Source organism: Coregonus clupeaformis, chromosome 25 (assembly GCF_020615455.1).
Source record: "Coregonus clupeaformis isolate EN_2021a chromosome 25, ASM2061545v1, whole genome shotgun sequence".
Classification (NCBI taxonomy): domain Eukaryota; kingdom Metazoa; phylum Chordata; class Actinopteri; order Salmoniformes; family Salmonidae; genus Coregonus; species Coregonus clupeaformis.
The window spans coordinates 19,933,710-19,947,927 of record NC_059216.1 but is presented as its reverse complement, the minus strand read 5'-3'; the positions used below and the strand labels follow the sequence as shown (position 1 = coordinate 19,947,927).

At 43.4% G+C, this 14,218-nt stretch overlaps 1 protein-coding gene across 1 annotated transcript in view; it reads right to left on the bottom strand.

The window, feature by feature from the left end:
* galnt16 (UDP-N-acetyl-alpha-D-galactosamine:polypeptide N-acetylgalactosaminyltransferase 16) overlaps positions 1–14,218 on the bottom strand; it is a 57,184-nt gene that overhangs the window by 7,429 nt on the left and 35,537 nt on the right. Inside the window, exons 8-11 of the mRNA XM_041847393.2 lie at positions 13,821–13,905; positions 6,611–6,714; positions 1,669–1,795; positions 679–855 (exon numbers count right to left, since the gene is read on the bottom strand). Of these exons, the coding sequence (XP_041703327.1) occupies positions 679–855; positions 1,669–1,795; positions 6,611–6,714; positions 13,821–13,905 (493 nt within the window). The remainder of the gene's footprint in view (positions 1–678; positions 856–1,668; positions 1,796–6,610; positions 6,715–13,820; positions 13,906–14,218) is intronic.

Here is a 14,218-nt window from a genome sequence, read left to right as displayed (position 1 = left end):
ACAGGTGTTGTGAGGGGGCAGGTCTTGAGGGGGCAGGTGTTGGGGGGGCAGGTGTTGGGAGGGGGCAGGTGTTGGGAGGGGGCAGGTGTTGGGGGGGCAGGTGTTGGGGGGGGCTGGTGTTATGTCAGACTCTTACTAGTGTTAGTTTCCTGCTGTGTTTTTTAGATGTGTTTTCTAGATGTTGTGTTTTCTAGATGTTGTGTTTTCTAGGTGTTGTGTTTTCTAGATGTTGTGTTTTCTAGATGTTGTGTTTTCTAGATGTTGTGTTTTCTAGGTGTTGTGTTTTCTAGGTGTTGTGTTTTCTAGATGTTGTGTTTTCTAGATGTTGTGTTTTCTAGATGTTGTGTTTTCTAGATGTTGTGTTTTCTAGGTGTTGTGTTTTCTAGGTGTTGTGTTTTCTAGATGTTGTGTTTTCTAGGTGTTGTGTTTTCTAGGTGTTGTGTTTTCTAGATGTTGTGTTTTCTAGGTGTTGTGTTTTCTAGGTGTTGTGTTTTCTAGATGTTGTGTTTTCTAGGTGTTGTGTTCTCTAGATGTTGTGTTTTCTAGATGTTGTGATGTGTGAGCTGTACAAAGTATTTCCTCTTGTAGGGCAATAAACGTGAATCTGAATATGAATGACAGAGTGTTATACAGGGAAACTGTCTGGGTAGCCAGTAGAGAGAGGCTCTCTCCTCTTACCTTAGCTCAGGGTACACGTTCTCCATATACCAACGGAAGGACTTGCAGCTCAGTTTGCGTCTCAGAGTCAGGCGGTCTGCAATGCTGCCAAAGGCCTTGCCCTGCGCTGAGGGCCTTGCTAAGTAGTAGTACTGTTTAAACTCATCCATCCACACCTCTGCTGCTCGACGCGTGTTCCTGACAACACACACACACACACACACACACACACACACACACCTGGTCAGGTAGGATAATAACACAGCAGCATTGTGCATTCCTAAAGTACAGAGGAAGGTAGACAGTACAGAGGAAGGTAGACAGTACAGAGGAAGGTAGACAGTACAGAGGAAGGTAGACAGTACAGAGGAAGGTAGACAGTACAGAGGAAGGTTGACAGTACAGTACAGAGGAAGGTAGACAGTACAGAGGAAGGTAGACAGTACAGAGGAAGGTAGACAGTACAGAGGAAGGTAGACAGTACAGAACAGAGGAAGGTAGACAGTACAGAACAGAGGAAGGTAGACAGTACAGAACAGAGGAAGGTAGACAGTACAGAGGAAGGTAGACAGTACAGAGGAAGGTAGACAGTACAGAGGAAGGTAGACAGTACAGAGGAAGGTAGACAGTACAGAGGAAGGTAGACAGTACAGAGGAAGGTTGACAGGACGGTACAGAGGAAGGTATGGCTAGTGTCTGGCTCTCTAGTCCAGCCTTTTCAAACCTCTCCTCTGGGACCCCCAGACATTTCACACCTCTCCTCTGGGACCTCAGACGTTGGGGGTTCCCGAGGAGAGGATTGAGAACGGCTGGGGGTCCCTGAGGAGAGGATTGAGAACTTCTGGGGGTCCCTGAGGAGAGGTTTGAGAACGGCTGGGGGTCCCTGAGGAGAGGATTGAGAACTTCTGGGGGTTCCCGAGGAGAGGTTTGAGAACGGCTGGGGGTTCCCGAGGAGAGGTTTGAGAACGGCTGCTCTGTCTGTCATAACAGAGTGTAGCCCAGCCCACTCACTTGATGTATGTGAGAGCATTGCCCTCTGGGAAGTCGTAGGGGTGACGTTTCCTGAAGACGTGCCCCACCCTGCTGCAGGGCAGAATCTCCAGGCTCCCGCCACACATCCACACCCTGAACGACAGCTCTGAGGAGAGAGGGACACAGTGGTTACAGTGCATTCGGAAAGTATTCAGACCCCTTGCCTTTTTCCACATTTTGTTATGTTACAGCCTTATTCTAAAATGGATTAAATAATTTTTTTCCCTCATCAATCTACACACAATACCCCATAATGACAAAGCGAAAAACAGGTTTTAAAAAATAATAAACTGAAATACCTTATTCACATAAGTATTCAGACCGTTTGCTATGAGACTCAAAATTGAGCTCAGGTGCATCCTGTTTCCTTTGATAATCCTTGAGATATTTCTACAACTTGATTGGAGTACACCTTTGGTAAATTCAATTGATTGGACCGGATTTGGAAAGGCACACACCTGTCTATATAAGGTCTCACAGTTGACAATGCATGTCAGAGTAAAAACCAAGCCATTAGGTCGAAGGAATTGTCCGTAGAGACAGGAATGTGTTGAGGCACACATCTGGGGAAGGGTACCAAAACATTTCTGTGGCATTGAAGGTCCCCAAGAACACAGTGGCCTCCATCATTCTTAAATGGAAGATGTTTGGAACCACCAAGACTCTTCCTAGAGCTGGCCGCCCGGCCAAACTGAGCAATGGGGGGAGAAGGGCCTTGGTCAGGGAGGTGACCAAGAACCCGATGGTCACTCTGACAGAGCTCCTCTGTGGAGATGGGAGAACCTTCCAGAAGGACAACCATCTCTGCAGCACTCCACCAATCAGGCCTTTATGGTAGAGTGGCCAGATGGAGTTTGCCAAAAGGCACCTAAAGGACTCTCAAACCATGAGAAACAAGATTTTCTGGTTTGATGAAACCAAGATTGAACTCTTTGGCCTGAATGCCAAGCGCCACGTCTGGAGGAAACCTGGCACCATCCCTACGATGAAGCACGGCCCTAAGCACACAGCCAAGACAATGCAGGAGTGGCTTCGGGACAAGTCTCTGAATGTCCTTGAGTGGCTCAGCCAGAACCTGGACTTGAACCCAATCGAACATCTCTGGAGAGACCTGAAAATAGCTGTGCAGCGACGCTCCCCATCCAACCTGACAGAGCTTGAGAGGATCTGCAGAGAAGAATGGGAGAAACTCCCCAAATACAGGTGTGCCAAGCTTGTAGTGTCATACCCAAGAAGACTCGAGGCTGTAAACGCTACCAAATGTGCTTCAACAAAGTACTGAGTAAATGGTCTGAATACTTATGTAAATGTGATATTTCAGACTTTTATTTTTAATACATTTGCTAAAATTTCTAAAAACCTGTTTGAACACACACACATACACAGTCTGGTCTGCCGACACACATCCACCCTGAACGACTGCTCTGAAGAGTGACACCAGGACAGACAGACAGACAGACAGACAGACACAGACAGGATATGTGTTATATTTATAGGAGATTATACACAGGACACACACACACAGAGAGAGACCATTAACACATTAATAACCCTTTAAAACCTCCCTATCATCTGTAGCAGGGGAACTCTGCCAATGAGAGGTTGGGCTAATGCAGATCAGACAACTAGTTTTGTTGGAAGACCAGACTTAGTGTGCGTGCTACTGTCCAGGCACCCATAGACAGCTTGTTCAGTTCTAACGTGCCACCAGACTTTTATTAAGCCAGACAAGCTCCAACAGACGCATTTCAGAATACAAATGATAGAATTTACATTCAAATAAAGGGCATGATGATCTCCCATTTTAATCCTGATGTAGCAAGATTGGGTTACTGACAGCCTAGGTCTGGTCAAATTAAGATCGCACATCTGTATTTGAAGCAATTTCTCAAGCAAAACTCAGGTCTGCGTGCCACAAAACCAATGTGTTGGTATCTCTGAGGTCCTACCTAGGGCCGTGGCGGTCCTGAAATTCTGTCATCCGGTGATTGTCAAGCAAATAACTGCCGGTCTCACGGTAATTGACTGGTAATTAACATACACACATTTAGCATCTCCTGGCTTCCACACAGCCTACAAGCCACTGATGCAGACCTTTGGAACATCTACATTTAAAAAAAGTCTAATAAATCCATGTAATATAGCCTACACCATCACAATAAATCTATTATTTATTTTAGACAGGTCTAAAGAAACATGATATGAAGAAAATGTAGTCTATTTCAGAAGAACAGAATAGCATACTCTGAGTTGTCCTTATGTTCAGTCCTGATATGGCTATGCCATATGGCTGTGGGCTACACTAGTTAATTTAGCAGATAAGATTTGCTTAGAATTCCGTGGCATTATTTTTTAAATTATTTTATAGTATGAAGAATACAATTGAACAAAGCTGAATAAAATAGAAAGGATATTTTCTGCAAATGATTTCAAAGGAAGTGTGCACATGCGGCTATTCTGTGTTGAGCGGTTAACAAAGAAACTGGTCCTGCTATATGCTTAATTTAGACGTATTTATGCAACTTTACTTGTGATACAAATGTTGGGTTGTATGTTTTGATTTTTAATACATTCATGATGAGACTAATGATGATTGGAAAAAAGTCACATGAAAGGCATGAGCTCTGCTTTGTTTCTTGTTGTACACACTTCATCAGTCTCTCATTCTCAATTTGACAAGCACTTGATGATATTATAATATAATAATAATAATATGCCATTTAGCAGACGCTTTTATCCAAAGCGACTTACAGTCATGCGTGCATACATTTTTGTGTATGGGTGGTCCCGGGGATCGAACCCACTACCTTGGCGTTACAAGCGCCATGCTCTACCAGCTGAGCTACAGAGGACCACACCATGCCCCCTAAAAAAATCCATGCCTTTTACGGCCAAAGTGGCCGTTGTGGATGAATAGAATAATTACATTGTCCCTCCTGTAGCTCAGTTGGTAGAGCATGGCGCTTACAACGCAAGGGTTGTGAGTTCGATTCCCACTGAGGGCCAGTATGAAAAATGTATGCACTCACTAATTGTAAGTCGCTCTGGATAAGAGCGTCTGCTAAATGACTAAAATGTAAATTGGATCACTAAAAAAATACAGTGCCTTGCAAAAGTATTCATCCCCCTTGGTGTTTTCCCTATTTTGTTGCATTACAACCTGTAATTTAACTGGATTTTTATTTGGATTTCATGTAATGGACATACACAAAATAGTCCAAATTGGTGAAGTGGGAATGAAAAAAATAACTTGTTTAAAAGATTTCAAAAAATATATATAACGGAAAAGTGGTGGGTGCATATGTATTCACCCCCTTTGCTATGAAGCCCCTAAATAAGATCTGGTGCAACCAATTACCTTCAGAAGTCACATAATTAGTTAAATAAAGTCCACCTGTGTGCAATCTAAGTGTCACATGATCTGTCACATGATCTCAGTATATATGTTTTGTGGTTAGATGTGCCAAGCTTATAGAGACATACCCCAAGAGACTTGCAGCTGTAATTGCTGCAAAAGGTGGCTCTACAAAGTATTGACTTTGGGGGAGTGAATAGTTATGCACGCTCAAGTTCCGTTTTTTTTGTTTTATTTCTTGTTTGTTTCACAAAAAAAATTAATTTGCATCTTCAAAGTGGTAGGCGTGTTGTGCAAATCAAATGATACAAACCTCCCAAAAATCAATTTTAATTCCAGGATGTAAGGTAAAAAGGAAAAATGCCAAGGCGGGTGAATACTTTCGCAAGCCACTGTAGAATTCCCTTCTCCCAGCTGCCATGCTCCGAAGCACCTCTCACTCACATGGCTCTCTCAGATATCTCAATTATTATTAGCCAATGCGATCGGGTCCTTCTCACAGGCATTTCAGCTAAGAAGTAGGCTACAAGTGAATGAAGACAGACACATCATGGACGCAACTGCGCGCGTCCATATTTAGCCTACTTTTAGTCAGCCAACAAGATGAGTAGGCCTAACGAACAGCAAAAGCACTAGCCTATGTCAATCTACTATCCCCCATTGTACAAAAGTTGACCCATTCTATTGGTGAACTTGTCCTTCTGTGAAATAAATAAATATTCCAAACGTACTCTGAGACAGTTGTGGGATGCGATAGATCCCAAATTAATACAACCACTAGCATCAAAACAACTTATAAAAGCAATTGTCTTTACATATAATAAATAATTTATGTGGGAAATTAGTTTTGATTTAGAATGTACCATTTTCATGCACCTGTCTCGGAACAAGGTCATGAAAAAAATATATATATACATGTCATCTATGCACTTAAATAGCAAATGGAGGACGCTTTTCCCGGGATTCATTTTCATGCCAGCCAGGTAGGCTATACTCCTGTTGTAAAGAGAAGCAATGAGCTTAATATTAGGAAAGTTGAGAAATAAATATAGTAGGCCTAGCCTATAGAAAGCTGATGGGATCCTCCTCTTTTTAATAGAGGCCATCAAAACTCTGTTTTCTCACGCAATTCCATAGCCTATAGAAATGTTGCGCAACATGAGCTCATGGGCTCTCATTAAGTGTTTTATTAGATTTTCGATTACATTTGCATTGATGTCAGAGTGATTAGAGTGCTGAGTACCAGGCAGTTAGCAAGTTTGGTAGGCTACTAATGACCATCAGCAGCATCAGAGCTTGGAGAAACATATTACCGTGACTAAATGGTCACGTGGAATTTGTCTGCCGTCATGACTCGTGATCGTCGGTGTGGCGGTAATACGGTCACCGTGACTGCCCTAGTCCTACTTTATATCCTCCGGTATATACCAGACTTCCTGTCTCTCTATCTGTCTGTCTGTCAGTAGCTCACAGTCATCTCTAAAATGAGAAGAACGTACATCTGGACACTTTGTTCTCCCTAGATATCTAATCAGATGGGACAGAGACTCATCTCAGTGAACTCACCAAAGTTCTCTCCGCCCCAGATGTCCATGTGAGTGTCGTATTGCCCCAGGTGGTTAAACCAGCTCTTGTCCATCACAAAGATCCCTCCTGCAATCACTGGAGTTCTATAGCAGAGGACAGACAGACAGACACACAGAGGACAGACAGACAGACAGACACACAGAGGACAGACAGACAGACAGACACACAGAGGACAGACAGACAGACACACAGAGGACAGACAGTCAGACACACAGAGGACAGACAGACAGACACACAGAGGACAGACAGTCAGACAGAGGACAGACAGACAGACACACAGAGGACAGACACACAGAGGACAGACAGACAGACAGAGGACAGACAGACAGACACACAATAGGCTTCATAAAGGATCAGATCCCCATATATTATTATATATATATAACAACATTATATATATATATATATATATATATATATTATATTTCCATCTAATGTTATTCATTACCACCATTTTTGGGGGTTTAAAGCGTTAGGCCAGTAACCGAAAGGTTGCTGGTTCGAATCCCAGAGCCAGCAAGTTGGAAAAATCTTTCTGCCCTCGAGCAAGGCAGTTAACCCCCAACATCAACCGCTCCCCGGGCGCCGATGACGTGGATTAGGGCAGCCAGCTCTCTGATTCAGAGGGGTGGGGTTAAATGCGGAAGACACATTTTGGTTGAATGCATTCAGTTGTATATCTGACTAGGTACCCCTTTTTTTTAAATCTTTTTTTTTTAGGGGGTAGATCAGCTTTAATATTGCAGATAGATTGTGGCTTCTATCAATGTAATTGTCTGCATCATTTCCGATCCCCCATATATATATATATATTATTTTAAATATACTTTCCTTTATTATTTTCCCCTAATCCTACCATCCCTCCCCTAATTGGAGTAAACTAATGGACAACAACACTTAAGCTTCTACTTCCAGCTTATACATACTATGTACATTTTACAGACACAGTATATTTTACATTGGTTATATTTTGTTTTTTATTTTTAGTCCCACCCTTCTGCTCCCCTCAACCCCTCCCATCTATCTCCGAACACCATCCAGGTTATTTTTCAACTGTGCGGTGATGTTTCAAAACATTTCTGAACCTTTCTATTCTCATAGTTTCTACAGATTGTAAATTAAAGATAACAATTTAAGAGTATTATATTATTGATCGATTTACTTTTCAGATCATCCAGCAGTGCTATTTGCAGAGTTAACTCCAGGTAAATGTTTCAATTCTTCAGCCATTGCTGAATCTGTGACTAAAAACAAGCTACATATGGACAGTACCAAAACAAATGATCTAATGATCTGGTTCTTCGCAGCAAAATCCGCAGATATGGGATGGTTGCATCCCACATATACATTCTATTGGTTGCAAGAATTTTGTATAATAACTTGAATTGAAAAACTCTCCGGCATTGTTTTGTGTATCAGTTCATAAACCATGTGCCATGGAATCGGTACATCGAAAATGTCTTCCCAACTATTTTGCAATCTATATGGGACGGTTGTCAATCCTTTGGTCCTTAAATGAAACTGGTATACTTTTTTATTTATAAACATTTTCTTTAACCAATTTTGGTCTTTAATGCAGGGCTGACAGACAAGTTCCTTACTTTCTCCCCCTTCCACTTGCCTCTTCCATTTTTGCGGAAATGCTGCAATTAGTTGGTTGTAATTTTGGGTAGAGCAGACATTTCCATATATTTTTGTTAGCTGCATGTGTGACATACACTACCAGAGTGTGCAAAGCTGTCATCAAGGCAAAGGGTGGAGAATCTCAAAATATAAAATATATTTTGATTTGTTTAACACTTTTTTGGTTACTACATGATTCCATATGTGTTATTTCATAGTTTTGATGCCTTCACTATTATTCTACTGTCACGGTTTCGGCCGAGGCTGCTCCTCCTCCTTGTTCGGGCAGGTTTCGGCGGTCGTCGTCCCCGGAGTACTAGCTGCCACCGATCTATGTTTCATGTTCGTTTGGTTTTGTCTTGATGTTGTACACCTGTGTCTAGTTAGTCCTCGTTAGTGTCCTATTTAGTTCTCGTTGTGTGTGTCAGGTGTTGTGTGTGATTGCGCTTCTGTTTGGTGTTCTGAGCTACGTGTTTCCCTCCGTTGTTTGGAGAGGTTTTCGCACATGTTAGTGCGCCGTTTGTTTGACGCCTGTGTGCGCCTTTATTTCGCCTCCGGGCTTATTGTGCTCGTGTACTACGTGAATAACTCACTAAAGTCTTTTGGACTAAGCTTATGCGTCCTGCGCTTGATTCCTGCACCACACCCACCTTCAGCACCCCTTGACATCTACAATGTAGAAAATTGTAAAAATAAAGAAAAACCCTGGAATGAGTAGGTGTTCTAAAACGTTTGACTGGTACTGTAACTCCACCAGTCCTATTTATGATATAATTTACAAAGATTATACAGTTTATTTTTTTTCTGCTCCAAAACTGTATAAAAAAAAATATCAATTAGTATATTTGAATTTAACCATAATATTTGTTGTAATATTTGTTCTGTCTTTTCTGGTGGATTAAACTGAAATTGCAACCAACTTTCTATGGCTTGTTTTAAAAATAGCTATATTTTTGAGATTATTTCATTTTCAAATAACCGAAAGTGAGAGGTTGTAATCTGAATAAAGGGAAAAAGGCCATTCTTCAACATGGGGTGAGCCATTCTTACTAATCTACTAGAGAACCAGTTCGGATTTAAGTATAACAAATAAAATGGATTATTCTTTTCTCATATAATTTAAAAAACTGTTCGCTAGGCGTAGACAAGACCATAAACAAACTGGGATAATACCAAATAGTTAATCAGGGTGATTTTTCCACAAATAGCAAGATCCATGGTAGCAAGATCTTATCCTATTTTGCTAACTTTCTATTAACATTTATTGTAGTGAGATCATTTATTTATTTTGGTATATGAATACCGAGTATGTCCACATCACCGTCAGACGATTTTATTGGTAAACTACATGGTAATGTAAAAATTGTATTTTTTAGTGATCCAATACGTAATATAGTACATTTATCATAATTTGGTTGTAATCCAGAGAGGTTAGAAAATGTATCTAGATCCTCTATGAGGCTGTGGAGGGACTCAAGTTGTGGATTTAAGAGAAAACACGAATCATCAGCGTACAATGACACCTTTATTTTTAAGCCTGTCACGCCCTGGCTCTGGGGACAATGTTATGTTGAGCCAGGGTGTGTAATTCTATGTTTGATTTTTCTATGTTGGTCTGAGTGACTCCCAATCAGAGGCAACGAGTGTCAGCTGGGTGTCTCTGATTGGGAACCATATTTAACTGTCTGTCTTTCACGTTGTGTTGGTGGTTTCTTGTTCCGTGTTCGGTCTTTGTCACCGTGGACTTCACGAGTCGTTTATTGTTTTTGTTCGTGTTGGTGTGTGTTTAACCATAGACGTCACGTTTTTCGTTTGTTGTTTTGATCGTGTGATCATTTAATAAATATATAATATGTTCACCCGCAACGCTGCGCCTTGGTCTCTCCATTACGATCGTGACAGAAGAAACCACCTAAACCAGACCAAGCAGCGTGTCCAGGAGCCATCGCTGGCAGATCTCCATGGCAGCCTCGACTGGGTCAAGCCTAGTGAGGAGCAGAGAGGGTGGACTTGGGACCAGTTGAGGAGGAGCTTCGACTGGGTCAAGCCCATTGAGGAGCTGAATGGCGAGAGTTAGAGACAGAGGAGCGAGAGTTGGGCGAGAACGATGGAGGCCTGGCCCACGGGGAGGAGAGACCCCCAGAAATTTTTTAGGGGGGGGCTCACGACGTCGGGGCAGCAGGAGGCCGCGATAGAGCGGTCCAGCGGGTTGGCAGAGGAGGCCGCCAGGTTACGGGAGTCACTGGCCACCAGGGGGAAGGAGGTTGTAGAGGTACGGCGAGAGGTACTGGCGTGTGTTGCCAGTCCGGTCCGGCCTGTTCCTGATCCTCAAGTAGGGCCAGTGGTGTGTGTTCCCAGTACGGTCCGGCCTGTTCCTGCCACTCCCACCAAGTCAGTGGTGCGTTTCGTCAGCCCGGCGCGGCCCGTTCCTGCTCCCCGCCCCAAGTCAGTGGTGCGCGTCGTCAGCCCGGTCCGGCCCATTCCTGCTCCCCGCACCAAGTCAGTGGTGCGCGTCGTCAGCCCGGTCCGGCCCATTCCTGCTCCCCGCACCAAGTCAGTGGTGCGCGTCGTCAGCCCGGTCCGGCCCATTCCTGCTCCCCGCACCAAGTCAGGGGTGCGCTTCGTCAGCCCGGTCCGGTCCATTCCTGCTCCCCGCACCAAGGCAGGGGTGCGCTTCGTCAGCCCGGCTCGGCCCGTTCCTGCTCCCCGCACCAAGTCAGTGGTGTGCTTCGTCAGCCCAGTCCGGCCTGTCCCTGCTCCACGCACCAAGCCTACGGTGTGCGTCGTCAGCCTGGTAAGGCCCGTTCCTCCTCCACGCACCAAGCCAGGGGTGCGCGTCGTCAGTCCAGCACAACCCGTGCCTGGGTCATGTCCGGAGCCGGATCCGCCGCCTAGGCGGAGTGCCCACCCGGTCCCTCCCCTGTGGGATTTAGTTGGCGCGGTCGGAGTCCGCGTCTTTAGGGGGGGGTACTGTCACGCCCTGGCTCTGGGGACAATGTTATGTTGAGCCAGGGTGTGTAATTCTATGTTTGATTTTTCTATGTTGGTCTGAGTGACTCCCAATCAGAGGCAACGAGTGTCAGCTGGGTGTCTCTGATTGGGAGCCATATTTAACTGTCTGTCTTTCACGTTGTGTTGGTGGTTTCTTGTTCCGTGTTCGGTCTTTGTCACCGTGGACTTCACGAGTCGTTTATTGTTTTTGTTCGTGTTGGTGTGTGTTTAACCATAGACGTCACGTTTTTCGTTTGTTGTTTTGATCGTGTGATCATTTAATAAATATATAATATGTTCACCCGCAACGCTGCGCCTTGGTCTCTCCATGACGATCGTGACAAAGCCCTGGATTTCTAATCCCTTGATATTATTGTTGGATCAGATTTTAATAGCTAACATTTTGATGGCCATAATAAATAGATATGCCGATAGTGGACAACCTTGTTTTACTCCTCTTGACAGTTTAATACTTTCTGAGAAGTATCCATTATTTACAATTTTACACCTGGGGTTACTATACATAACTTTAACCCATTGTATAAGAAATTCTCCAAATTGAAATATTCCAGGCATTCGGAAATTGCATTCAGAAAGTATTCAGACCCCTTGATTTTTTCCACATTTTGTAACATTACAGCCTTCTTCTAAAATGTTTGTAAACATTTATTTTCTCATAACTCTACACACAATACCCCATAATGACAAAGCAAAAACAGGTTTTTATAATTTTTTGCAAATGTATTACAAATAAAAACCTGAAATATCACATTTACATAAATATTCAGACCCTTTACTCAGTACTTTGTTGAAGCACTTCGGCAGCGATTACAGCCTCGAGTCTTCTTGGGTATGACGCTACAAGCTTGGCACACCTGTATTTGGGGAGTTTCTACCATTATTCTCTGCAGATACTCTCAAGCTCTGTCAGTTTGGATGGGGAGCGACGCTGCACAGCTATTTTCAGGTCTCTCCAGAGATGTTAGATCGGCTTCAAGTCCGGGCTCTCACTGGGCTACTCAAGGACATTCAGAGACTTGTCCCAAAGCCACTCCTGTGTTGTCTTGGCTGTGTGCTTAGGGTCGTTGTCCTGTTGGAAGGTGAACCTTCGCCCCAGTCTGAGGTCCTGAGCGCTCTGGAGCAGGTTTTCATCAAGGATCTCTCTGTACTTTGCTCCGTTCATCTTTCCATCAATCCTGACTAGTTTCCCAGTCCCTGCCGCTGAAAAACATCCCCACAGCATGATGCTGCCACCACCATGCTTCACCATAGAGATGGTGCCTGGTTTCCTCCAGACGTCATCCAGACACTTGGCATTCAGGCCAAAGAGTTCAATCTTGGTTTCATCAGACCAGAGAATCTTGTTTCTCATGGTCTGAGAGTTCTTTAGGTGCCTTTTTGCAAACTCCAAGCGGGCTGTCATGTGCCTTTTACTGATGAGTGGCTTCCGTCTGGCCACTCTACCATAAAGGCCTGATAGGTGAAGTGCTGCAGAGATGATTGTCCTTCTGGAAGGTTCTAGCATCTCCACAGAGGAACTCAGAGGAACCCGATTGCTGAGTTTGGCCGGGCGGCCAGTCTTGGTGGTTACAAGCTTCTTACATTTAAGAATGATGGAGGCCACTGTGTTCTTGGAGACCTTCAATGCTGCAAAAAAATGTTGGTACCCTTCCCCAGATCTGTGCCTCGACACAATCGACACAATCCTGTCTCTGAGCTCTACGGACAATTCCTTCGACCTAATGGCTTGGTTTTTCTCTGACATGCACTGTCAACTGTGGAACCTTATATAGACAGGTGTGTGCCTTTCCAAATCATGTCCAATCAATTGAATTTACCACAGGTGGACTCCAATCAAGTTGTAGAAACATCTCAAGGATGATCAACGGAAACAGGATGCACCTGAGCTCAATTTTGAGTCCCATAGCAAAGGGTCTGACTACTTATGTATAAGGTATTTCTGTTTTTAATTTGTCATAAATTTGAAAAATTTCTAAAAACCTGTTTTCGTTTTGTCATTATGGGGTATTGTGTGTAGATCGATGAGGATTTGTTTTTATTTAATCCATTTTAGAATAAGGCTGTAACATAACAACATTTTGAAAAATGGAAGGGGTCTGAATACTCTCCAAATGCACTTTATATATAAATTCCAGTCTTTATCAAAAGCCTTTTCAAAGTCTGCTATGAATAGCAGGCCTGGTTTCCCAGATTTTTCATAGTGTTCTATTGTTTCCAGTACTTGCCTTATATTATATCCAATGTATCTTCCATGTAAAAAACCTGTCTGATTAGGATGAATAATATCCAACAATACCTTTTTAAATTCTATGCGCTATACATTTTGATAGAATTTTTGCGTCAGAACACTGAAGTGTAAGGGGCCTCCAATTTTTTTTAATGGACTGAATCTTTATATTTACCACCTGGGTCCTGTTTCAGTAATAATAAAATCAGACCTTCTTGTTGAGTATCTAATAATCTACCATTTTTATAGGAGTGGTTAAAACATGCTAATAACGGTCCTCTGAGTACATCAAAAAAGGTTTGGTATACCTGAAGACAGTGTAACTACCTGATAGGCAGAGTGGGATCATTCCTGGACATCTTCTGTTCGATGGGAATCTGCTCCCATTTAAAGTGTAAACTCCAGTCAAACCCTGAGAGAAAGAGAGAGATAAAAGTTATGAGATGGCTAGTGAAAGTGAATGCTGTGCGTGGTGGGGGTTATGAGATGGCCGTGGTGGGGGTTATGAGATGGCTGTGGTGGGGGTTATCAGATGGCTAGTGAAAGTGACTGCTGTGCGTGGTGGGGGTTATCAGATGGCTAGTGAAAGTGAATGCTGTGCGTGGTGGGGGTTATGAGATGGCTAGTGAAAGGGACTGCTGTGCGTGGTGGGGGTTATGAGATGGCTAGTGAAAGGGACTGCTGTGCGTGGTGGGGGTTATGAGATGGCTAGTGAAAGTGAATGC